This window comes from Rhinatrema bivittatum, chromosome 2 (genome assembly GCF_901001135.1).
Source record: "Rhinatrema bivittatum chromosome 2, aRhiBiv1.1, whole genome shotgun sequence".
NCBI lineage: Eukaryota > Metazoa > Chordata > Amphibia > Gymnophiona > Rhinatrematidae > Rhinatrema > Rhinatrema bivittatum.
In genome coordinates, this window is record NC_042616.1 from 369,985,694 (window position 1) to 370,012,044 (window position 26,351).

The window sequence follows — 26,351 nt, forward strand, 5'->3', positions numbered from 1 at the left end:
CTCAAAGTCTGTGTTTTTGAACTGTAAAACTCGGGTCTTTGTGGTTCTTTTCCCTTTTCTTTTATTTATATTAAACCATCACCGTTTGTTGATCACTGCTGCTGAGGTGGGCGCCCACCTGGACATCTGAGACATTATCTGCATTAGTGTTGACAAGGTAGCACAGTCACTGTTTGCTTCAGATTCAGATGACAAATCTTCTTGTGTGGGATTCTCATCAGAAACGGAAGAAGTAATAGGTGAAGAATCTTTGGTAGGATCAGTTAGTCCTGTCTTAGCCTCCATTTCAGTGCAGCAGGGGAGAGATGAAAGGGATGAGGAGGTGGAGGAGGAAGAGCAGGCAGCACAGGCAAAGAAGGTGACTGAGGCCCCTCCTGGCATTGCTTCTCAGGGTGCACCCCTACCTCAGCTCCAGTGCCAGCATCCACCCCCAAGGCTTTAGAGATGGGAGGATCATGAAAGACATCTGCGATCTGGGCCACTTTAAAGTGACGAATGACGCGTTATGCTCTGTGTAATTACTGTGCCAGGGCTATTAGCAGAGGCAAGCAAATGGGACATCTATCTAATTTTGGCATGAATCATCATATGAAATGGCAAAACCCAACAAGATTACTGCCATCTGGGGATGGTGGCAGTACCAATCGGGGGACCCCTTCCAAGCAGTGTGCAGTGGTAGGAAAGCAGCAGAGTCAGCCCACACCCTCATCCCCTTCTAGCAGTCAGGTGGCAGGCCAGCAACCCCCTGACATGTGGCAGAAGTGACAATCCACCATGGAGGAAATGGGGTGGAGTGCGGTAACGCTATCCCGGGGTGGGAGGCAGGCAGCCTCAAAGGTTGTAACCAGGACCATTGGGGAAATGTTTGCCCTTGATGATCAGCCCTTGCAGTTAGTGGCAAATGTGGGTTTCAAGTGTTTTCTGAAGGTCGTACTTCCAAATTACAAGGTCCCCTCCAGAACCACATTCAGTAGAAAGGTCATCCCCAGCCTGTACAGGCAGTGTCACAGTCACATGCAAGCGCTACTAGCTAAGGCAGAGGGAAGAGTGCTTTTCACCTGCGATATCTGGACTGCCATGAATGCTGCATACTCTTACCTCTCTCTGACAACACACTGGTGGGAGATGGCTGAGGCAGGGGCAGCCAGCACTCTATTACTGAGAAGTATCAGGGTGGAGGTGGGCTTTACTGCACACCCACCTGACGGACCAGGCCCATACCACAGCCAATATTCTAGCATGCATCAGAAGATGCTGGAGGGCTGGCAACTACACCAGCGAGACAGGAAAACTCAGGCAGGGTTCTTTGTTACAGACAATGGTGCAAACATGGTTAAGGCAATAAATGATGGGCGCTTTAAGAACAACCAATGTTTTGCACACACTCTGCACCTGGTAGTGAAGTCAGCTCTGGGGTTGGATTCCAATGACAAAGAGAATAAATACCTGCATAGGTTAATACACAAGTGCAGGAACATAGCAGCGCACTTCCACAGAAGTGTGAAGGCGGGGCAGCTTCTCCGACAAAAGCAGACTGATTTGGAGATGCCTCACAAGTGTCTCATTCAGACATTGCCACCCGGTGGAATTCCACCTTTATGATGCTAGAGAGGTTAGTGGAGCTAGAGACACCCCTTCATGAACTTTCTGGTACAATGGACATAGGTGTGCAGAATCTCCTAGGGCATCATGATTGGTTAGTCATGAGTCAGCTGGTAAAAATCCTGCAGCCCTTCAAGGATTTCACGGAGGAGCTGAGTTGTAGAAGTGCCACCTTGCTGACATCATCCCTTTAGTTCATCTCCTGAATGAACGTTTGGAGACCTTTAAACAGGAAGAGGGAATGACAGTTGAGGTGCTGCATTGTCTGGACGTTTTGCAGCAGCAGGTGAAAGAGAGATTAAGGCCTTTAACAGAACAGAACAAATACATGCTCGCCACAATCTTTGATCCCCGTGTGAAAGGGAAACTCTCCCTACAGTACGATTGTCTCATATTGGTGAAGGACCTGCTGTTAGCAAAAGTCCATGAACAGGAGCGCCATAGGCAGAGACAGATTAGGCTTGAAGCAGAGGTGGAAACAGCGGGCACTTCAGAGAGTTGTGCTGCTAGCCCAAGCAGGAGCAGCACTGTGTCATCGACAGATAGTACCTCATCCTCCTCCACGTCAGAACGCCCAAGGCACGTTGCCCATAAAGATTCATCTTTTGTGCAATGGCGAGAGAGAAAGCAGCTGGCATGAGTGACTCTCAGCCCGCCCAAGCAAAGGGGACACCAGCACAGCTGTCAGTGACACGGTATCTCTCAGAGCCGATAGAGAACATGCAGACAGATCTGCTGGCATATTGGGCACACAAGTCCACTGTCTGGCCACACCTAGCCAAAGTGGCTCAGTGATATCTGTCATGTCCACCAACCAGTGTGCCCAGTGAACGTGTCTTTTCAATGACAGGGGATATCATGAGCCCTCACCGCTCAAGGCTAGCACCAGAGTTGATGGAAATGCTAGTGTTTTTTGAAAGTAAATCTGCCTTTGCATGGGTTTCCAAATTTTTCCCTGTGAATAGCAAGAGGAATAAAAGCAATTGAAAGCCTTGCAGTAGCTCCAACTGCCTCCTGTGCTCCAGATAATATAAGCTGCAGTACATGTACCTGACTTCAAACGCTGTGCCTGACCGTCAACTGTCCAGGCCTTATGTTCTACAAGTGTTTTGACCTCGATTGCTCTGGCCCGTCCATCCAGGCCTTCTGTCCCTAGGTGGGATTGACCTCTGTCCTCGACTGCTGTGCCTGTCTGTCCAGGCCTTGTGTTCCTTCAAGGGTTTGACCTCGACTGCTTTGCCTGTCCATCCAGGCCTTATGTCCCTACAAGGGTTTGACCTCGATTGCTGTGCCTATCCGTCCAGGCCTTATGTTCCTACAAGTGTTTGACCTCGACTGCTTACCTGTTCGTCCAGGCCTTATGTCCCTAGGGGGGATTGACCTATGTCCTCGACTGCTTTGCCTGTCCATCCAGGCCTTATGTCACTATAAGGGTTTGACCTCGATTGCTGTGCCTGTCCATCCAGGCCTTGTGTTCCTACAAGGGTTTGACCTCGACTGCTTTGCCTGTCCATCCAGGCCTTGTGTTCCTACAAGGGTTTGACCTCGACTGCTTTGCCTGTTCGTCCAGGCCTTATGTTCCTACAAGTGTTTGACCTCGACTGCTTTGCCTGTTCGTCTAGGCCTTATGTCACTACAAGGGTTTCACCTCGATTGCTGTGCCTGTCCATCCAGCCCTTGTATTCCTATAAGTGTTTGACCTCGACTGCTTTGCCTGTTCGTCCAGGCCTTATGTCCCTAGGTGGGATTGACCTCTGTCCTCGACTGCTTTGCCTGTCCGTCCAGGCCTTATGTCACTACAGGGTTTCACCTTGATTGCTGTGCCTGTATGTCCAGGTCTTGTGTTCCTACAAGGGTTTGACCTCAATTGCTGTGCCTGTCCATCCAGGCCTTATGTTCCTACAAGTGTTTGACCTCGATTGCTCTGCCTGTCCATCCAGGCCTTATGTTCCTACAAGTGTTTGACCTCGATTTCTGTGCCTGTCTGTCCAGGCCTTATGTTCCTATAAGTGTTTGACCTCGACTGCTTTGCCTGTTCGTCCAGGCCTTATGTCCCTAGGTGGGATTGACCTCTGTCCTCGACTGCTTTGCCTGTTCGTCCAGGCCTTATGTCCTTAGGTGGGATTGACCTCTGTCCTTGACTGCTGTTGACCCATGTTTAACCGCTGTTCACATGGCACGCTTTCAAGGCTCGTGCTGCACTCTGGGGGCCAACCCATTCCAAGGAAGCCCCTTTCCTGCTCTTAGGAAAGGGAAGTCTCCCCGGTGTTGCAGCCTATCTCTTAGGATCTGTTGAACGAAGATGAACCCCTGTTCACATGCACCCTCATCCACCTCAGCCTTGAAAACTCTCGTTTGTATATTCAGGTTTCATATCACGAAAATGCCAGGAAGAGTGCAGATCATAGCACATATCAAATCTTGATTCTTCTAAAGTATAATTCATCTGTATGTACTGTCTTCTATCTGGGTTGAAAAATGCCAAGCTCACTTTATTAGTACTTCTTCTTAGCTTCGGAATAGTAAAGTTCTTCAAAGCCTCTGTTTCTACTAACACAACAGCTGGCATTTGGGATTTTACTTCACTTGGTGAAGTCCTTTTTATTAGTGTTTACCTCCGGTCGTTTCTTCCATTTTGAAATCAACCTCTTCTATGCCAAGCAGCAGTACTCTGACTGCTTTCCAGCCTCCCTGTCTTTTGTCAAGGAGATTCTCACACTACAGTCCCTGGGGATTCCCGGGTGCAGGCACCCTGATTTTAAAAGACCAGCGAGAGCCCACTGGACCCCAATGGAAACCCCCACTTTAGGGGCAAACCCATTCTAGGGATCCCTTTCCTGGCAAAGGAAAGGGAACTCTCCCTGAGTGTAGCCTGCCTGTTTCTACCCTCTGACCCATGTTGAACCGCTGTTTAGGGGTGAACCCATTCTAGGGAGCCCTTTCCTGCTCATAGGAAAGGGAACTTTCCCCGGGGCTCTTGTTTGAATATTTGCTACTACCACCAAAATCGGCACCCGCAGATGCTCCACTCCACCCAGGCATAGTTCATTATGTTTCAGGTCCTTGCACTCGTGTTAGACTCCCTGGTCCTTGTTTCAAGATGGGTCGGGTGCACAGTATGCCCAGTTGACAGTTCCACCACATGCTGAGCCTCGTCTTGTCTTGCCTCATTGTCTTTCCCTTATCAAACCACAGGGACCTGACTACCTCAGCTCTGCCAGCTTGTCTTGCCCCTATCAAACTTTCTGCCACTCTGCCTTGCAGCCAATTACCAGATGACTCACTTAACTCCTTCTGGTGTTATTGCCACTATCATGGTTCCTCAGTGTGTTGGTGCTAGTCTTTCTGCTTGCTATGTTCCCCCTTCATTGTGCTGTAGGATGTCAATGCCACTTGTCTTGTTGCTTTGCCTGTCGTACTGCCTTCGAGGGTTCATGCATCTGTTATCGGTGCTCTCTATTGAAGCTGTGGTGTGTTTTTGACACTCTCGCTGCACTCTTGCCACTTCTGGTACCCCTTTGCACCGTTACATTGCCTTAGACTATTCATGCCACTTTGGTGCCACTTTGCCACAGTCTAAGTACCTTGGAGCTCTTTTGTGTTGCAGCAATGAAGACACATCAGGCAGGATTCGTGGTGAAGCGTGTCCCCGGGAAGGTCACCTCCTCCTCCTTCCCCGGAGCTCCTTTTATTGTACATAATTCCTTGGCATAGCATAGCATGCAAATTTGTCATAACATCATTGGTTCTTTGCAAATACATATATCATTCATTGGCTATTACAGCGTCATACCATAAATGTCCTTCCTGGCCCTATGCTGACTACGCGTAAGCTGGCAGGCCGGGAGGGGAAAGGTCATAAACTGGACATTGAAGCAGTTTGAGATGGTGTTAAACTAGCTGACTAGTGTAAGAGGAAGTAGGCAAAGAACAGTTTCGGGGTTGCTACAGTTTGAGCTCTATTCCTGGTGCAGGCATGTCTGGTGCAAGCAGCTTGTCAGACGGATTTCCTGCCTCAGCTAGTGGCAGGCTAAAGCTTACACAATTCTGCTGCCTTCAGTGTAGGCCCGAGAAAAGGGAAGATAGAGTTAACCCCTGACATGCTCTATCAGCTATCAGGAGCTAAGCTCACAATCCCACATCTCACCCTTTTGTTTTTATTAAGCGGCATAAAGAAAATCTCTGTATCCATGCTTGAGACCCATTCTGGAGCTTGCTGTGCTTTGCGTATAGGCTGGAGATAGGGAAGGGGAGATATGGAGAGAAGAGCTGAGTCGGCGTGGTGTGCCAGCTGCCGCAGAGCTCTTGATTCCCCACATCACCTAGAGCTTATGCAGCGTGGTGTGCCAACTACTGTAGGGCTCATGATTCCCTATTAAGCAGCATACAAGACATCTTTGTATCTAGGTGGAAAGCGAGGTTTCAGCATGGACACGAGATTGGGTATGCACTGAATGCAGCAGCACAAGCAAATAAGTAAGACAATTAACATGATTACAATAGGAATAATTCGTTTGAGCCAACCGATATCAGGAAGCCAGGACCATAGCCAATCCCAGGGAGATACCGGTGTTCTATCTGAGAGCGGTGCTTCCGCAATCATGGTCTCCATCTGCTCTATCGTATGTGTGAGATTTGCTTTATAATTTGATATGTATACACAGCAATGAGAATAGTCTTTCTGAGACCTGGAGCCAGGAGATGTTGTTGAAATTGTGCATGTGTTCAGGTGATGGTTGCATTAAGGAAGGAGTATTTTCTAGACATGATGTGGTGCAGAATGAATGTTTGATTGCAATATGGGTATTTCCCTACCCTGAGCCCTGTGATACTGTCATATTATATTCCAACAAAAACAGCTTTCATTTGTACCCTACTATCCAAATGCATTACTGTGTAATTGACTGGTGAATTTATAAAGACCCCTCTGTAAGTCCATGGGTAAGTAGTCCATCCTGATAGGTTAAAAAGAACTGCATGCATCAATAGTCCTTCTCTGGAATGGGTTGGCATGTGCATGCAAACCCAGCAATCTGTTGGTTTCAATAGTTGTGATAAAGTCTGTGCATCGGTAATGTACATATTGGATTGCCAATAGTTCTTGTTCAGACATCGCCATGCAGGAGAGATGAAGCTAAATATGAGGATACAGAACACAATTGTTAATGAGTGGCATTCAGGCAAGAAAAGGCAGCTAATAAGAAGTTCTCTGGAGTTTTCTCAAGGCCTTGCTGTTCCAAGAGTTGTGCAGATTGGTCAGATAGCGCTTTGATCTGTCCCCAAGTCATCTGGTGCTGCTTTTTGCGAGGAGTCCGGTCTCTGTCCTTCTGAGGGTTGTGGAGGCTCAGGGAGAAGTTTGGGATCGAGTTCTGTTGGATCCGGACGCCTTTCCATCTTTCCACGGCTTGATACACCGGCTTGGCACCCAAATTGGCCCTGTGGAAGAAAGCACAGAAGCATGCCCGCGTCCCCATGTTAATAAGGGAACGGGGCCATGCCAGACAGGATTAGGTAACATTCTGTACAAAACTGGCGGCTGTGGGTGACTGACCCTAGTCCTTAGTTCAGCCAGTCCTGTTTAGGGGGAAGTCCAATAGCATTCCCTGCTGTCTGAGTTTATCCAGAGTTGTTTTAAGGGTGTGATTGGCTCTTTCCACATTGCTTGCCCTGTGGAATTGTAGGGTATGCCAAATATGTGTTTAATGTTCTTTTGTTGGCAAAATTCAGCAAAGGAATGGCTGCTGTAAGCAGGGCCATTATCCGTTTTCAGAACAGAGGGTAATCCCATTATAGAAAAAGTTTTAATACAGTGATTAATGACATGTTTGGTAGCCTCCCCCTTCTGGGGAGTGGCCCAGAGGAAATGCGAGTAAGTATCAACAGTTACATGTAGAAATTCCAGGGGGCGAATGAGGGGTATTGGGTGACATCCATCTGCCAGATTTCATTAGCACGTAAGCCTTGTGGTTCATGCCCATGGAAGGGGCAGAGGTGACTTGTGAACATTGGGGGCATTGCTGCACAATGGCTCGGCTTGTTCTAGTGGAATATTAAATTGTTTTGCGATGGACGTTGCATTTTGATGAAACATGGTATGGCTATTCCATGGTGTCACAGTAATTACTGCTTGTTTTGTGGCTGCATCTGCAACTGCATTGCCTTCAGAAATCCATCCAGGGAAAGGCTGGTGGCTTCTGATGTGTGCAATGTAAAATTGATGTCTGCAGCTCTGGAGAGCTGACTGCAGTGTCAGAAAAAGGGATAACAGGTTCTCATCTAATGAAGGGGTTACATATGCTCCAGGAAGAGGAGAAGCAACATTACAAACATACTGGCTATCAGAAATATTGTTTAAATTAGCATTCATAAACATTGCAACGCGAGAATGACTGCAGCTATATGTATGTAAAGTATCATTCACTTTTAGCTGTGGGATTTGGAGGGCTGTGAGTAAGTTCCATAAATGTCGTAGTCAATCTTTCAGCAAGGTGTATCAATTTTCATTCATCAAGGCTTAATTGTGATATGTGTTTCTTATGGCTTCGGGTACCTAATATAGGAAAAGAACTGAAATTCAAATTAATTAATGAGAAGATTTCATCATGGCTATAACTTTACTATTATAAATCTTATATAATGTTTTCCCACTTTATTATTAAAAACAATGAAGAAACAACTTAGTGTCATATCAGATGTATCAGAAATAAAATTAGAATCAAAAATCAAAAAGATGTGCGAGAAATATTTGAAAAATGTTAAAATAAGCTGCAAAGTAAAGTGTCTATTTTCACATCTCTCATGGTAGGAAGGCTGTCAATCTGGAAAATATTAAAATCTGGCACACAGCAAAAAATTATTAAGGTAATGATTAAAGTGAAATTTTTACTTTTTTAACCTTGGAGAATCAATTCTATTATACAATTTAATAAAATCAATTTGGATTTGCAAGAAAAGGCTTGGGAGGGATTGCTTTAGATGTAGCAACCTCTATCAGTAAAAAATAAAGGTTCAGAATTCTGAATAAAATTTTAGAAAAAGAAAATAAAACTGAAGTTTCCTTAAGACAGGAGGGTCATAGACCTGAAAAATAACAACTAGTATACAACAGAATTATTAAAATAATAATATAGTACAACTGTTAGAATAGCATAGCGCCTCCTAGTGGATGCACTATCATCACTGTATAGATGTCAACCTGAATAAATTCAATCATAAGATTCTGAGCTGAAGTGTAATGTGCAATACTAAATAATTAGTATAATTGGAACTTAAACATCAAACAATTAATTATCAAATAAGTATAACTTAAATATGCTCCGTTTAAACAAAGTAACTCTCTTTTTTTTCTTTTTCCGTTCACCGCACAGCACTGATAAAAGTACTTCCCTAAAAAGCAGTGCTCTGTCTGCTACACGCTAAAGCAACTGTTACTTCCCATTTTTTTCTTCTAAGATTCAGTTCAATTAATTATTTGGTGAAAGTGTCCTTTCAGATTTCAGATTTCTCAGATTCTAAATTTAACACTAGTAAATGTTCTTGTCAGTAACCTCAGTTCAGTATTAACGAAGTTTGAAAGTATTAAAAGGGGTTCAGTATTGAAGGTTGAGGGAAAAGAGGTTTGGATCAGCAGGAGATCTGATCTGTCTCGTGCCCCCTTTGAAAGCTGCAACGCACCGTTAGGGCAGATAATTCAGGAGAGTACGTGTTGTGATAAAGAAATGTATCAGAGATATAACAGATACAGAAATTAGGGAGAGAAACTGCAGTACTAAGTCCCGTTTTTTCTTTTCAAAAGTTCTCCCTTCCCCCCACGAATGGCAACCAAGACTTAACAACAGAAGACAGAGTGAGGGGGAAGGGCTAGTGTATGCCGAACAGCGTTTCTCAAAGAGAAAATAAACAGAGGAAAGAGAACTCCATTAAATGAATCAATCCTTCAAGTCTAGAGGAACTGAAATATTAACTGTTAAACTAAAATCCGTATACAAGAAAGTGTACCGGCAAGTGATACTGGCAAGGATTTGCTGATCTTTTGTAAACAGATTCTATCTTAACCTACTTTGTCCTAAAAAAAAAAAAAAGCAAATTCTGTGCACTGGTAATGTAAGCAATTGTTATACAAAACAAGGTCATTTTAAATGTGGTCCAATTTTAACTTTGTCAAAGGGGATCATTTCACATGAAATTTACAGTGTCCTGTCCCAATTTCAGCACAGTTGCAACGTAAGGGCCTACATGCATTGAATCTTTTTCTGATGTGTGAGGGCCGCTGCCATTTCCTGTGGGGAATGCACTCTAAATATGCATGCTTCCTGTAATGGAATATCAAGCCCTTGATAAACATTCCTTCCAGGTTTGTTTATTTGTTCAATCACTTGGTGTATTCTGGTTTGCAATAGAGCATTGTATAGTCTCATGAAATCATTTGTCTCACGTTGGCACTGTTTTTGTTTGTAACGCCACTGTGATATCACGAGTACAGCTACTTGGCCCGAGGTCATATATGCTAATTCTTGGAAGACCTGGGGGCATAGTTACTGCTTACGGCACTCCAAGCGGTGTTCAGTTCAATTGTAGTCAGGGATCCCTCTAGAGGCAGTGGTTCTCAACCTTTTTTCTGTCGGGACACACCTGACAGATGGTTCTCACATGCGTGACACACTGACCCATGATCGTCACAGGGCTAGATGTAAATGTACAGTTTGCATCCACGGGAACCCCCCTGATCCACAATAATGGATGTAAAGCAGAATTATGACATTCCCCGTTCAACTCACTCTACAAAAAAGATATTCTGGTTCTGGTGTCATCTCAGTAACAGCAACTCAAACTCCTTCTACTTTCAGGCTCAATAGCCCTACTTATGAAAAGACAGCAGTTTACCACCAATGCATGTCCTCTTGAGAAAACGCAACAAATAAGACTGATAAAACACTTACATGCTAGTAAAATATCTCTGTAACAGACACAGAAACGACCTAACATACTCCCAGGATCTGTAGTAATGCACATAAACTAATCCGCACACAGTTACACCTGTATTATGGAATACACTCAAACAGGAGCAACCCTATCTATGAAAAGGCAACACTACAAATATTAAATCAGGCTCTAAAAACCAATACACCTCTTATTAGGAAAACAGAACTAGCAAGCAGCTATAGATCCCCACACAGAAATAATTGTAAAACTATACTATTAAGCAGAATAAATGTTTCACAACAACTATGAACAGAATAACATCCAACAATTAAAAACTCATAAAAACTATTAAAAATTCTCCAAACACCAATAAAATATTTCAAAAAAAGCAGACACATCACATAATATTAAATAATTAAAATAGCAGTCAATCAAGAAAAATAAACTTAAAAAGCCACCTTTACTTACCCCCTCCAGCAGCTTTCCTACTCCTCTTCCATGCAGGCTGTAGCACACACCAGAAGCAGCAGTAGTGGCTAAGCTCTATACTCATGGTCCTCTTCCTTAGGGCCCATGTCTCTCACACACACACACACCATACCAGTCATGCCCCCATGACCAGTTTCTGTCTCTCACACACCAATCATCTCCCAGTCTTTGACAAACACACCAGTCACCTTCCTGAACAGTTTCTCTCATGCCATACACACACACACAGGCTTCCCACTCCCGTGTTCCACTTACATATATGGGCTTCTCACTCTCATAATCACTTTCTCTTTCTCACATACACTCACCAGTCTCTCACTCCCATGCTTGTTCTCTCCACATGCACAGGCTTCTCATTCCCATAATCACTTTCTTTCTCTCCCACATACACACTCACCAGTCACCTGATCTCTCTCATGCATACACACACAGGCTTCCCACTCCCATGTTCTCTTTCAGGTATACAGGCTTCTCACTCCCATGCTGTATCTCACACACACACAGGTTTCTCACTCCCATGCCCACTCTTCACCTGCACAGGCTTCTCATTCCCATAATCACTTTCTCTCTCTCTCTCTCACACACACCAGTCACCTGATCTCTCTCATGCATACACACACACACAGGCTTCCCACTTCCATGTTCTGTCTTACATACACAGGCTTCTCCCTCCCATGCTGTGTCTCACACACACCCAGGTTCTCACTCCCATGCTCACTCTCTTCACATGCACAGGCTTCTCATTCCCATAATCACTTTCTCTGTTACACACACACACACACCCAGTCTCTCTCTCATTTCCATGCTCGCTCTCCACGTGCACAGGCTTCTCATTCCCTGAATCACATTCTCTCTCTCACATTCACATACACACCAGTCACACCGTCACCTTACCAACCAGTCTCTCTCATATACATGCACACACACAGGCTTCCCACTCCCATGCTCTCTCTCACATAATCAGGCTTCTCACTCCCATGCTTTCTTTCACATACACCCCCACAACACCAGGCTTCTTACTCCCATGCTTTCTCACATACCCAGATTTCTCACTTCCATGCTTTTTCTCTCTCTCTCTCTCACACACACACATCCCTGACTGTCTCACACTCTCACATACACATCAGTCATCTCCTTGAGCAGTCACTTTCATTGTCTCTCACATATACACATGCATCAGCTCTCTGACCAGTTTTCTCTCAATCACACACTACTCTCGATCAAATACATTCTCTCACTTACACACAGGCTCTCAATCACACACATTCTCTCACTTACACACAGGCTGGCTGGCTGCTTCTCTCTCTTTCTGTCACTCACTTCCTCTCCCCCCCCCCCCCAGCACCAAACGGTAGCTGCTCCTCCAGCCCCCGCAGGCCAAGAAGGAAGAATTCCATCAATCGCGGGAGGCTCATGCTGCTCTCTCCTTTCCCTTCCGCTTTCTCCCCAGAGCAGGAAGATCAGCTGCCTCTCCTGCTGCCACCGGACTCCTGCTATCTTCGGGCGTCCGAACTTCCTGTCGGGGGGGGGGGGGGGGGTTAGCGGAAGCGCAGCGCACAACATCCACTTCCTCCCTCCCCCCCCCCCCAGCAGGAAGATCGGCGGACCATACGGCCCGACGCCCGAAGATAGCAGGAGGCCGGTGGCAGCAGGAGAGGCAGCTGATCTCCTGCATTGGGGGGAGGAAGCGGAAGCTGCGCGCGGCGCTTCCGCTCCCCCACCCAAGCAGGAAGATCGACGGACCATACGGCCCGACGCCCGAAGATAGCAGGAGAACGGGTGGCAGCAGGAGAGGCAGCTGATCTTCCTGTTCGGGGGGGAGGAAGCGGAAGCTGCGCGTGGCGCTTCCGCTCCCCCCCCCCCCCCGAACAGGAAGACCGGTTGGCCATACGGCCGCAGCAGCGTTTCCCATGTGTGCCGTGATGGCGCGCGAGGCGTGGGTTCTCTTGCGGCACGGCCTTTCTTCTTCCCGCACACCACTTCCTGTTCCGGGTCCGGGGGGGGGGGAATGCAGGCGCGGGAAGAAGAAAAGGCCAGCCGCGGATTGCCACAGCTTTTTTTTTTTTTTGCACTGCTGCCGTTCCCGCTGGGCTTGAACGTGCTGATAGCCCGGCGGCAACGGCAGCAGGGAAGAACGAGCAGCGGGAGGGACCGGGAGCCACGCGACGCACCGGTTGAGAACCGCTGCTCTAGAGGACAGACTCTCATTTGAGGGCTAAAGGCAAGTGTCTAGCCATGAAATGAGTCAACCCAAATGATGACATAAAAATATGAACGTTCTAATTTGGCGACTTGTGCTGCTGGGGGACCAGCGACAGCTGAAGGTACAGCGACTATTTCAACTTCCTCACTACTCTCAGTGTCTTTCTCACTACTCTCAAGCAAAATAGGCATGGATTGGAGGTAAGGGTTGGGTGACAGGTCAGGAGGTTCAGGAGTCAGTGAAAGCTCAGGAGGCAGTGACAGCTCAGGATATAGGGAATTTGTGGGTGGTGAAGGGGCTTTAGGGTAAGGCGGAGGGAGGCTAGCTTCTCTGATTTCAGTGTCTTTAGTTTCCTGAGGTTTTCTTCTCTGAGGTGGACGCAGAGGAAGCCACGGGAGCCGTGGTTGGGGACGGTGCCTTGTGAGTGTGTGTCCCCAGATGTTCTATAGCTTCTGTGCATTATTGCCAGAGCAATAATTGCCTTATGGGTGCTCGTGGAGACGTATGAAGGGTATTACCTATCTGAATCCAATCCTCGACATCCAAAGTTCCAGCCTCCGGATACCAGGGACAGAGACAAGCTATTTTTCCTAGCAATTTTCTACGTCCCTTAGTTTGACTTCTGCTATTTCTCCCTTGGTGACGAAATAATGATTCTTTATTATTTCCTGCAGCTTTTTTGCATGACATGTCTGCTTAGCTGACAGTTTCCCCCCCATACTCACAAATGTTGGGAGCAGACTCGCTAAATAAATACTTACGCTTGCGGGAGCGAGTCTACTGTTTACGGTGCGCACCTAGGCTGTTCCAGCCGAGTGAGCAGAGGGCTAATCACGTCAGGGTCACCAGATGTTGCAGCAATGAAGACACATCAGGCAGGATTCGTGGTGAAGCGTGTCCCCGGGAAGGTCACCTCCTCCTCCTTCCCCAGGGCTCCTGTTATTGTACATAATTCCATTGCATAGCATAGCATGCAGATTTGTCATAACATCATTGGTTCTTTGCAAATACATATATCATTCATTGCCTGTTACAGCGTCATACCATAAATGTCCTTCCTGGCCCTTTGCTGACTATGCATAAGCTGGCAGGCCGGGAGGGGAAAGGTCATAAACTGGACATTGAAGCAGTTTGAGATGTGTTAAACTAGCTGACTAAGTGTAAGAGGAAGTAGGCAAAGAGCAGTTTCGGGGTTGCTACAGTTTTGAGCTCTGTTCCTGGTGCAGGCATGTCTGGTGCAAGCAGCTTGTCAGACGGATTTCCTGTCTCAGCTAGTGGCAGGCAAAGCTTACACAATTCTGCTGCCTTCAGTGTAGGCCCGAGAAAAGGGAAGATAGAGTTAACCCCTGACATGCTCTATCAGCTATAAGGAGCTAAGCTCACAATCCCACACTTTTGTTGTTGTGATGATTGCTCCTCAGAAGTTTCATCAAAATTGATAATAAAACACCAATTCTGCAGCCAAAAATAGGCTGGAAATCCTTCCCCCATTGACTTTAATGGGTACCGGAAAACAAATTCACATATCAACGTATCGGGGCGCCATACGTCCGAATGCAACGGAAATGACCCCCGACAAATACGTATCACAAATGCAACGAAAAATTTTTGGCTGCACATCCCTATCATTTATTGAATGAAAGACTGTAAAGAGAGTGACTTTCCAATTCAAGAACCTTACAGGTCAATTTGAAAAGCCCTGCGTGTGTAAAAGTTGGGGGTTATGCGCATGGCTGGGCCCTGAGCACACTGTGCGAATTTTATAAAGGGCTCGACTACACGCAGAGTCCCCGATACGTGCCGAAGTACCAAGGCTGAACAAAGGGGCGGGGTGGGCCGGGACAGTGCTATTAGACACCATCCCGGTGAGACACGTGCCAGAGCAGGCTGGCATGCGGCAATTACTTCTGCTCCAGAGGAGCAGTAAGTATGAAAAAAAACCTAAAACGCTAGTTAGGGATAGAATAGGGGTCGGGGAGAAGAGAGGAAGAGGGAGGAAAGAGAGGGTTAGGGACGTTCCCTCCCAGTCCGTTCCTTAACTTGGGCGGACTGGGAGGTAACTGGGAAAGGCCTACCTGCTTCACCGCGTGTATTTTTTAACTTCCCCCTCCTGTTGTGCCTGTGACAGATGCCTGCACATGCAGGTGTTAATATCCGGCATGCATGTGCACGTGAATGTTGCATTTTATAACTTGCGCGTGGTGACGCACACATGTTATAAAATCCACACACACATGGACGTGTGCGCGCGCGCGCTTCTTTTAAAATCTACCCCTTACTGCTTAACCCCTAAGCTGGTTCTGCACTAAGCGAAGAGAGAGTATAATTGAAGAGCTATAACACTGCTTATATGAGAAATCTACACTGAAGTTGGTCTACTTAGAAGAAAAGGAAAGTGTCCCACAACTGCAATTACAGTTATGCCCTCCCTCCAAGTAAGACAGCAAACAGAGCCAGAGGTGATTATAAAGAAGCAGTGGCAACAAATTGACACACTCACTAAGAGAAAGGAATGACACAGTTGTAGATGATACAAATGTTTCAAAAATCGAAGTTCAAACTGAAATAAGAGAGTAAATATGAAAGAGGACTATTCTGTCTCAGAGTGTAGGGAAAAATCAGTTATCCTCTGATTTCCGTAGTCAGATTTATCACGTTAATAACAAGCCTTTGTGGAATGCACACACTAAGGGGTAGATTTTAAAAGAAGCGCGATCAGCCTACTTTTGCTTGCGCATCAGACTCAAGCAAAAGTACGCTGGATTTTAGTAGATACGCGCGGAGCCGCGCGTATCCACTAAAATCCTGGATCGGCGCGCGCAAGGCTATCGATTTTGTATAGCCTGCGCGCGCCGAGCCGCGCTGCCTCCCCCCGTTCCCTCCAAGGCCGCTCTGAAATCGGAGCGGCCTCGGAGGGAACTTTCCTTTGCCCTCCCCTCACCTTACCCTCCCTTCCCCTACCTAACCCACCCACCCGGCCCTGTCTACACCCCCCCCTTACCTTTGTCGGGGGATTTACGCCTCCCGGAGGGAGACGTAAATCCCCGCGCGCCAGCGGGCCTGCTGCGCGCCAGGCCGCGACCTGGGGGCGGGTACGGAGGGCGCGGCCACGCCCCCGGACCGCCCCGGGCCGTAGCCACGCCCCCGTACCCGCCCCCAAAACGCTGCCGACACGCCCCCGAAACGCCGCGACGACCGGGCCCGCCCCCCGACACGCCCCCGACACGCCCCCCTCCGAAAACCCCGGGACGTACGCGAGTCCCGGGGTCTGCGCGCGCCGGTAGGCCTATGTAAAATAGGCTTACCGGCGCGCAGGGCCCTGCTCGCGTAAATCCGCCCGGTTTTGGGCGGATTTACGCGAGCAGGGCTCTGAAAATCCGCCCCTATGGGAACCCTACTGAGTTAGTGGAAGAGTTCATGGTGACAGGGAGTTTCTTTTTTTGGTTTATTTGAGAATAGGTTAGTAGGTACACAGAAGAAGAGAAGAAGACAAGGACTATGAAATACAGAGCTCCAGCAACAAAGAGAGAGAGAATTGAGAAAACAGCAGATAAGTGCATACGCAGCAACATTTAGCCAGGCCTGAGCTTAAAGATGTAAGAAAAGGCAAACAGAAATATATCAAAACAGCACAAAGAAAGAAGAGGACAGAAAAGGAAGAGAAAAAAGAACATAAATACACACACATACTTAACTTGGAAAAGTCTTTCTCTGTGCAGCCAGTTGTCACTAAAAAGGAAGATTAAAAAGAGTCAAACTCTAAGATTTGAATTTCCTGCTCCTCTCACTGGTTAAATTGTAACTATGTAATGAGTAATCCAGCTAAAATTTAGTTGGATAAAAAGAGGCAGGACATGGGGGCATTCTAAGGGTATGGCTAAAATTTATAGGCCTGGAGCCGATATTCAGCACTAGCCAGATAAACATGGGCAGTAAATTTCATTGGGTAATTTTACTCAGCGATATTGAATGGAATACTTACCTGGCTAAGTTCGGCTGAATATCTGCATAAAGTAACTCGGGTAACATTACCACACTGTGACTTACTCAATATGGACTTATTGACTTTTTCTCTTCCTATTTTGATCTTATTTCAAGATCTTTTCTTTTTTTGTCTTAACATTTGTTATTGCTTCTATTTTTAAGCTATCTTTTCAGCTGTTTGTACTATACTCAAACTTTCTACATATCAGCGTGTTCAGAGTTCTGATGAGGATCAGTACAGCAGCACCTTTTCCGGTGGGGAATGCTAAGTAAGAGGAGCTTTCAAAAACTTATCACTAATATTACTTAAGGAATACATTTGGGTAGGCGCTAATTTCTGAAAGTAAAATGTGCGGGAATAACTAATAGGGCCATCAACATGCATTTGCATGTTGTGGGCGCTATTAGTTTCGGGGGGTTGGACGTGCATTTTCGATGCGCTATTACCCCTTACTGAATAAGGGGTAAAGCTAGCGCGTGAAAAACGCCTGTATCGGCCTGTAAGTAAACTTGATTAGTAGGAGTTAATGGACTTCTCCTCCAAGAACTTATCCAAACCCTTTTTGAACCCAGCTACACTAATTGCACTAACCATATCCTCTGGCAAATTCCAGTGCTTAACTGTGCGTTGAGTGAAAAAGAATTTTCTCCTATTAGTCTTAAATGTGCTACTTGCTACCCTCATGTAATGCCCCCTGGTCCTTCTATTATCCGAAAGTGTAAACACCTATTCACATCTACTCGTTCAAGACCTCTCATGATCTTAAAGACCTCTATCATATCCCCCCTCAGCCGTCTCTTCTCCAAGCTGAACAGCCCTAACCTCTTCAGCCTTTCCTCATAGAGGAGCTGTTCCATCCCCTTTATCATTTCGGTTGCCTTTCTCTGTACCTTCTCCATCGCAACAATATCTTTTTTGACAGGCGGCGACCAGAATTGTATACAGTATTCAAGGTGCGGTCTCACCATGGAGCGATACAGAGGCATTATGACATTTTCCGTTTTATTAACCATTCCCTTCCTAATAATTCCCAACATTCTGTTTCCTTTTTTGACTGCTGCAGCACACTGAACCGACAATTTCAAAGTATTATCCCTTATGCTGCCTAGATCTTTTTCTTGGGTGGTAGCTCCTAATATGGAACCTAACATTGTGTAACTACAGCAAGGGTTATTTTTCCCTATGTGCAACACCTTGCACTTGTCCACATTAAATTTCATCTGCCATTTGGATGCCCAGTCTTCCAGTCTTGCATGGTCCTCCAGTAATGTATCACAATCCGCTTATGCATGAGAACATAAGAACATGCCATACTGGGTCAGACCAAGGGTCCATCAAGCCCAGCATCCTGTTTTCATCAATGGCCAATCCAGGCCGTAAGAAGTACCCAAAAACTAAGTCTATCCCATGCTACTATTGCTAGTAATAGCAGTGGCTATTTTCTAAGTCAACACAACTACACAAACTGCACTAACCACATTCTCTGGCAACAAATTCCAGTGTTTAATTGTGCGTTGAGTGAAAAAGAACTTTCTCCGATTACTTTTAAATGTGCCACATGCTAACTTCATGGAGTGCCCCCCCCCCCCCCAGTCTTTCTATTATCCAAGAGTAAATAACCGATTCACATTTACTTGTTCTAGACCTCTCATGATTTTAAACACCTCTATCATATCCCCCCTCAGCCATCTCTTCTCCAAGCTGAAAAGTCCGAACCTCTTTAGTCTTTCCTCATAGGGGAGCTGTTCCATTCCCCTTATCATTTTGGTCGCCATTCTCTGTATTTTCTCCATCGCAACTATTTCTTTTCTGAGATGCGGCGACCAGAATTGTGCACAGTATTCAAGGTGCGGTCTAACCATGGAGCAATACAGAGGCATTATGACATTTTCCGTTTTATTCACCATTCCCTTTCTAATAATTCCTAACATTTTGTTTGCTTTTTTGACTGCCGCAGCACACTGAACCGACTATTTCAATATGTTACCCACTATGACACCTAGATCTCTTTCTTGGGTGGTAGCACCTAACATGGAACCTAACATTGTGTAACTATAGCATGGGTTATTTTTCCCTATATGCATCACCTTGCACTTATCCACATTAAATTTCATCTGCCATTTTGATGCCCAATTTTGCAGACTCACAAGTTCTTCCTGCAATTTATCACAATCTGCTTTTGATTTAACTACTCTGATCAATTTTGTATCATCTGCAAATTTGATTACCTCACTCTTCATATTTCTTTCCAGATCATTTATAAATATATTGAAAAGTATGGGTCCCAATACAGATACCTGAGGCACTCCACTGCCCACTCCTTTCCACTGAGAAAATTGTCCATTTAATTCTACTCTCTGTTTCCTGTCTTTTAGCCAGTTTGTATTTCACGAAAGGACATCACCACCTATCCCATGACATTTTACTTTTCCTAGCAGCCTCTCATGAGGAACTTTGTCAAACGCCTTGTGATTTAACTACTCTGAATAATTTAGTATCATCTGCAAATTTGATAACCTCGCTCGTTGTATTCCTTTCCAGAACATTTATAAATGATCCAAGAACAGATCCCTGAGGCACTCCACTGTTTACCCTTTTCCACTGAGAAAATTGACCATTTAATCCTACTCTCTGTTTCCTGTTTTTTAGCCAGTTTGAAACGGTAGATGTAGTATTCTTGGATTTTCAGAAGGCGTTTGACAAAATTCCTCATGAGAGGCTTCTAGGAAAAGTAAAAAGTCATGGGATAGGTGGTGGTGTCCTTTCGTGGATTGCAAACTGGCTAAAAGACAGGAAACAGAGAGTAGGATTAAATGGACAATTTTCTCATTGGAAGGGAGTGGACAGTGGAGTGCCTCAGGGATCTGTATTGGGACCTTACTTTTCAATATATTTATAAATGATCTGGAAAGAAATACGACGAGTGAGATAATCAAATTTCAGATGACACAAAATTGTTCAGAGTAGTTAAATCACAAGCAGATTGTGATAAATTGCAGGAAGACCTTGTGAGACTGGAAAATTGGGCATCCAAATGGCAGATGAAATTTAATGTGGATAAGTGCAAGGTGATGCATATAGGGAAAAATAACCCATGCTATAATTACACAATGTTGGATTCCATATTAGGTGCTACAACCCAAGAAAGAGATCTAGGCGTCATAGTGGATAACACATTGCAATTGTCAGTTCAGTGTGCTGCGGCAGTCAAAAAAGCAAACAGAATGTTGGGAATTATTAGAAAGGGAATGGTGAATAAAACGGAAAATGTCATAATGCCTCTGTATCGCTCCATGGTGAGACCGCACCTTGAATACTGTGTACGATTCTGGTTGCCGCATCTCAAAAAAGATATAATTGCGATGGAGAAGGTCCAGAGAAGGGCGATCAAAATGATAAACGGAATGGAACAGCTCCCCTATGAGGAAAGAATAAAGAGGTTAGGACTTTTCAGCTTGGAGAAGAGATGGCTGAGGGGGGGATATGATAGAGATGTTTAAAATTATGAGAGGTCTAGAACGGGTAGATGTGAATCGGTTATTTACTCTTTCGGATAATAGAAAGACTAGGGGGCACTCCATGAAGTTAGCATGGGGCACATTTAAAACTAATCGGAGAAAGTTCTTTTTTACTCAATGCACAATTAAACTCTGGAATTTGTTGCCAGAGGATGTGGTTAGTGCAGTTAGTATTGCTGTGTTTAAAAAAGGATTGGATAAGTTCTTGGAGAGAAGTCCATTACCTGCTATTAAGTTCACTTAGAGAATAGCCACTGCAATTAGCAATGGTAACAAGGAATAGACTTAGTTTTTTGGGTACTTGCCAGGTTCTTATGGCCTGGATTGGCCACTGTTGGAAACAGGATGCTGGGCTTGATGGACCCTTGTCTGACCCAGTATGGCATTTTCTTATGTTCTTATGTAATCCATGAAAGGACATCGCCTCCTATCCCATGACTTTTTAGTTTCTTAGAAGCATCTCATGAGAGACTTTGTCAAACACCTTCTGAAAATCCAAATACACTACATCTACTGGTTCACCTTTATCCACATGTTTATTAACCCTTTCAAAAAAATGAAGCAGATATGTTAGGCAAGACTTCCCTTGGGTAAATCTATGTTGACTGTGTTCCATTAAATCATGTCTTTCTATATGCTCTACGATTTTGATCTTTAGAATAGTTTCCTCCATTTATTCTGGCACTGAAGTCAAGCTCACTGGTCTGTATTTTCCCAAATCGCCCCTGGAGCCCTTTTTAAATATTGGGTTTACATTGTCCATTCTCAAGTCTTCAGGTACAATGGATGATTTTAATGATAGGTTACAAATTTTAACTAATAGATCAGAAATTTCATTTTTGAGTTCCTTCAGTACCCTAGGATGCATACAATCCGGTCCAGGTGATTTGCTACTCTTTAGTTTGTCAATCTGGCCTACTACGTCTTCTAGGTTCACAGTGATTTGGTTCAGTTCGTCTGACTCATCACCCTTGAAAACCATCTACGGAACAGGTATTTCCCCAACATCCTCATTAGTAAACACGGAAGCAAAGAATTCATTTAGTCTTTCTGCAATGGCCTTATTTTCTCTAAGAGCCCCTTTAACCCCTCCGTCATCTAATGGTCTAACAGACTACCTCACATGTTTCTTGCTTCGGATCTATCTTTAAAAAGTTTTTATTATGAGTTTTTGCCTCTATGGCCAACTTCATTTCAAATTCTCTCTTTGCCTGTCTTATCAATGTTTTACACTTAACTTGACAATGCTTATGCTTTATCCTTTTTCTTTGGATGGATCCTTCTTCCAATTTGAAGGATTTTTTTTTGGCTAAAATAGGCTCTTTCACCTCACCTTTTAACCAAGCTGGTAATAGTTTTGCCTTCGTTCCACCTTTCTTAATACATGGAATACATCTGGACTGTGCATCTAGGATTGTATTTTTAAACAGTGGCCATGCCTGTTGAACACTTTTAACCTTTGCAGCTGCACTTTCAGTTTTTTTTCTAAATATTTTCCTCATTTTATCAAATTTTCCCTTTTTGAAATTTAGTGTTAGAGCTGTAGATGTATTTATTGTCCCCTTCCTGTTATTAGTTTAAATTTGATCATGTTATGATCTTTATTGCCCAGTGGCTCCACCACCGTTACCTCTCACCAAATCCTGAATTCCACTAAGAATTAAATCTAAAATAGCTCCCTCTCTTGTTGGTTCCTGACCAAATGCTCCATGAAGCAGTCATTTATTACCGCCAGAAACTTTGTCTCTAGCAAAGTCCTGATGTTACATTTACCCAGTTAATATAGGGGAAATTGACATCTCCCTTTATTATTGCACTGCCAAATTGGTTTCTTCCCTGATTTCTCTTAGCATTTCATCATCTGTCTGACCATTTTGTCCAGGTGGACAGTAGTGTACTCCTATCACTATCCTCTTACCCAACACACATGGGATTTTTACCCATATAGATTCTACTGAGCATGTAGTCTCTTGCATTATCTTTATCCTGTTGGACTCTATTCTCTCCCAGACATAAAATGCCACACCTCCACCAAGTTGATCCTCCCTATCATAGCAATATAATTTATACCTGATATAGCACTGTCCGAATTGGTTATCCTCCTTCTACCAGGTCTCTGTGATGCCAATTGTGTCATTATCATCATTTACTACTATACACTCTAACTCTCCCATACAGACATTTAAAGTGTGTTTTTGTTGTATTAACAACCTGCCATTCAGTTCTTAGGCATAATTTGGAAATCTTTAGCTCAGGTGATTTTTTACATATAGGCATATGGACTACATTTGCTTTTATTGGAACCTCTCTGTTGGGATGCCCTAACTCTCCTAAGAACATGCCATACTGGGTCGAACAAGGGTCCATCAAGCCCAGTATCCTGTTTCCAACAGTGGCCAATCCAGGCCATAGTACCTGGCAAGTACCCAAGTCTATTCCATGTTACTGTTGCTAGTAATAGTAGTGGCTATTTTCTATGTCAACTTAATTAATAGCAGGTAATGGACTTCTCCTCCAAGAAACTTATCCAATCCTTTTTTAAATACAGCTACACTAACTGCACTAACCACATCCTCTGACAACAAATCCCAGAGTTTAATTGTGCGTTGAGTGAAAAAGAACTTTCTCCGATTAGTTTTAAATGTGCCACACGCTAAATACATGGAGTGCTCCCTAGTCTTTCTATTATCCGAAAGAGTAAAATAACTGATTCACATTAACCCGTTCTAGTCCTCTAATGATTTTAAACACCTTTATTCATATCCCCCTCAGTCATCTCTTCTCCAAGCTGAAAGTCCTAACCTCTTTAGTCTTTCCTCATAGGGGAGCGTTCCATTCCCCTTATCATTTTGGTCGCCCCTTCTCTGTATCTTCTCCATCGCAACTATATCTTTCTGAGATGCGGCGACCAGAATTGTGCACAGTATTCAAGGTGCGGTCTAACCATGGAGCAATACAGAGGCATTTATGACATTTTCCGTTTTATTCACCATTTCCCTTTCTAATAATTCCTAACATTTTGTTGCTTTTTTTGACTGCCGCAGCACACTGAACTCGACTATTTCAATGTGTTATCCACTATGACGCCTAGATCTCTTTCTTGGGTGGTAGCACCTAACATGGAACCTAACATTGTGTAACTATAGCATGGGTTATTTTTCCCTATATGCATCACCTTGCACTTATCCACATTAAATTTCATCTGCCATTTTGATACCCAATTTTCCAGACTCACAAGTTCTTCCTGCAATTTATCATAATCTGCTTGTGATTTAACTACTCTGAACAATTTTGTATCATCTGCAAATTTGATTACCTCACTTGTCTTATTTCTTTCCAGATCATTTATATATATATTGAAAGCACCGGTCCAAGTATAGATCCCTGAGGCACTCCACTGTCCACTCCCTTCCACTGAGAAAATTGTCTCCATTTAATCCTACTCTCTGTTTCCTGTCTTTTAGCCAGTTTGTATTCCACGAAAGGACATCGTTACCTATCCCATTACATTTTACTTTTCCTGGAAGCCTCTCATGAGGAACTTTGTCAAATGCCTTCTGAAAATCCAAGTACACTACATCTACCAGTTCACCTTTATCCACATGTTTATTAACTCCTTCAAAAAAGTGAAGCAGATTTGTGAGGCAAGACTTGCCTTGGGTAAAGCCATGTTGACTTTGTTCCATTAAACCACGTCTTTCTATATGTTCTGTGATTTTGATATTGTTATGATCGTGGACCCTTGAGCCGGCTAGAAGATAATGATGAGGTGCTGAGGGAAGGCCCACAGCGGGGTTGTAGCTGGGAGGCAGATCAGAGCCAGGAGACCAACAGGATCTTCACCACTGGAAGCCTGAGATCCCCAGGGAGGAGCCCCTTGAGGACCCGAGCCACTGGACTTAGGTGGGGTCTGCTGGAATTGGGTGTCCAAAAAAAGTCCAAGTCAAGGCAGGCAGCAGAGAGGCAAAACGTGGAAATGGACCAAGAGTCAGGGCAGGTGGCAGACAGCAGAGACTGGAGACAAGTCAGGAATCAAGACGGGCAGCAAAGCAGGATACCAGAGAATAAACCTAAGTCAGAAGCCAGGAAGATGATCCAAATGGAAGCAGGAACAGGAGCGGGTGAGGACGGAGCTGGAAACAGGAACAAAGCTGGAACGGAGGAGGAGTCAGGAACAAGCAGGAACGGAGACACCAACTAGATACTCCAGGGAGCGAACGTCGTTTGCAACGTCAGGATTGAAAACTGGTGCTGGTTTTTTTATATTGCCGGCATCTGACGTCACTCCAGAGGGCCAGGCTGTCATTTCCCGCTGCAGGCCCTTTAAATTCAGCCTCCTGCGCGTGCACCTAGGAGGTGGGGCTGAAGCAGGAAGTGCAGGAGCTCGGCGGTATATCCCTCTTGGACACGCCGCTGTGCAGAGGCCGAGCTGTGGCCCAGGGAGAGCAGGGGACTGCCAGGAGTCAACCCGGAGCTGGCGGGGAGAGAGGTAAGAGCCCGGCCGTGGCGTCCCGCGGCCGGGAATCGTAACATATTTAGAACACTTTCCACTATTTTTCCTGGCACTGAAGTCAGGCTTAACCAGTCTGTAGTTTTCCGGATCGCCCCTGGAGCCCTTTTTTAAATATTGGGGTTACATTAGCTATCCTCCAGTCTTCAGGTACAATGGATTATTTTAATGATAGGTTACAAAGTTCTACAAATAGGTCGAAATTTCATTTTTTATGTTATGGCCGCCGGCTGCGGCAAAGCCGCGACCGGGGGCCGACTGTAATGGCCGCCGGCCGCTGCGGTCCGTGGCAGGGACCAAATACTCACCCATGGCATCGGGTTGTCTCGGAGGCTCCTGCAGGAGCAGGGGGCCTCCTCCGGCGTTCTCCCCGTAGCCATGGCCGTTGCTAGGCCGGCCGCAGAGACCAATAAGGATGAGCTGACTGCTTGCTCCCCCCTTCCTGGCTGCCTTAGAGCCACATGCGCGGCTGAAGATAGGATTTAAAGTTGTCGAAGCTCCTTCCTGAGACTCCTCCCTCATTTTTAGGTACTTAAGGCAAAGTCTGAGGAAATGAAATTTCAGACCTATTAATAGAACTTTGTAACCTATCATTAAAATATTGAGGCTTCTTGCTTGGTTTCCGGTGCCCTTGTTCCTGGACTTGCTTGGCTCTTCGTCCCGCTTCTCCTCCTCATTGGATTGACTCTGTGGCTCCTGACCTTCGGACTGGCTGTGGTGAGTTCCTGGCGTTGACTTCGGATTGCCTTTGGACCCTTCTCCTGTGTGCTCCTGGACTCGCTTCGGACCTCTCTGACATCTGTTCCCTAACCTGGCTTTGGACCGCTCTCTGGCCTTCGACCCTTGGACCGGCTTTGGACTTCTCCTTCATTTTCTAATCCCGGACTATCTACGACCAGCTGGAGGCGCCAGCTGTCTGGAATCCCCGACCTGCAGGAGGCGCCTGCATCCAGACCTTCATTAGTCTTCAGGGAGTTCCAGCGGCCGGATCCCTACAGGCTCCTCCTGGGGGGATCACGAGCTTCCAGGGTGAAGTCTTCAATCAACACTCATCTCATCGAGCCTTGCCCTCCGACGGTAGGGACCTTTAAGGAATGAGGTAAGCGAGAACAAGGTAAAAGT

The 26,351-nt window shown here is 45.3% G+C and overlaps 1 protein-coding gene across 5 annotated transcripts in view; it reads left to right on the plus strand.

Annotated features, from left to right (window-relative positions):
- Positions 1-26,351, plus strand: part of GALNT4 (polypeptide N-acetylgalactosaminyltransferase 4) — a 400,871-nt gene that overhangs the window by 61,733 nt on the left and 312,787 nt on the right. The window contains exon 1 of one of the 5 annotated variants that reach the window (XM_029589961.1): positions 17,411-17,469. The exons of the other annotated variants lie outside the window; for them this stretch is intronic. Coding sequence (XP_029445821.1) covers positions 17,426-17,469 — 44 coding nt within the window. The 5' untranslated portion in view covers positions 17,411-17,425. Of the gene's footprint in view, positions 1-17,410; positions 17,470-26,351 lie in introns of those variants that run through there. 5 annotated transcript variants of the gene reach the window in all.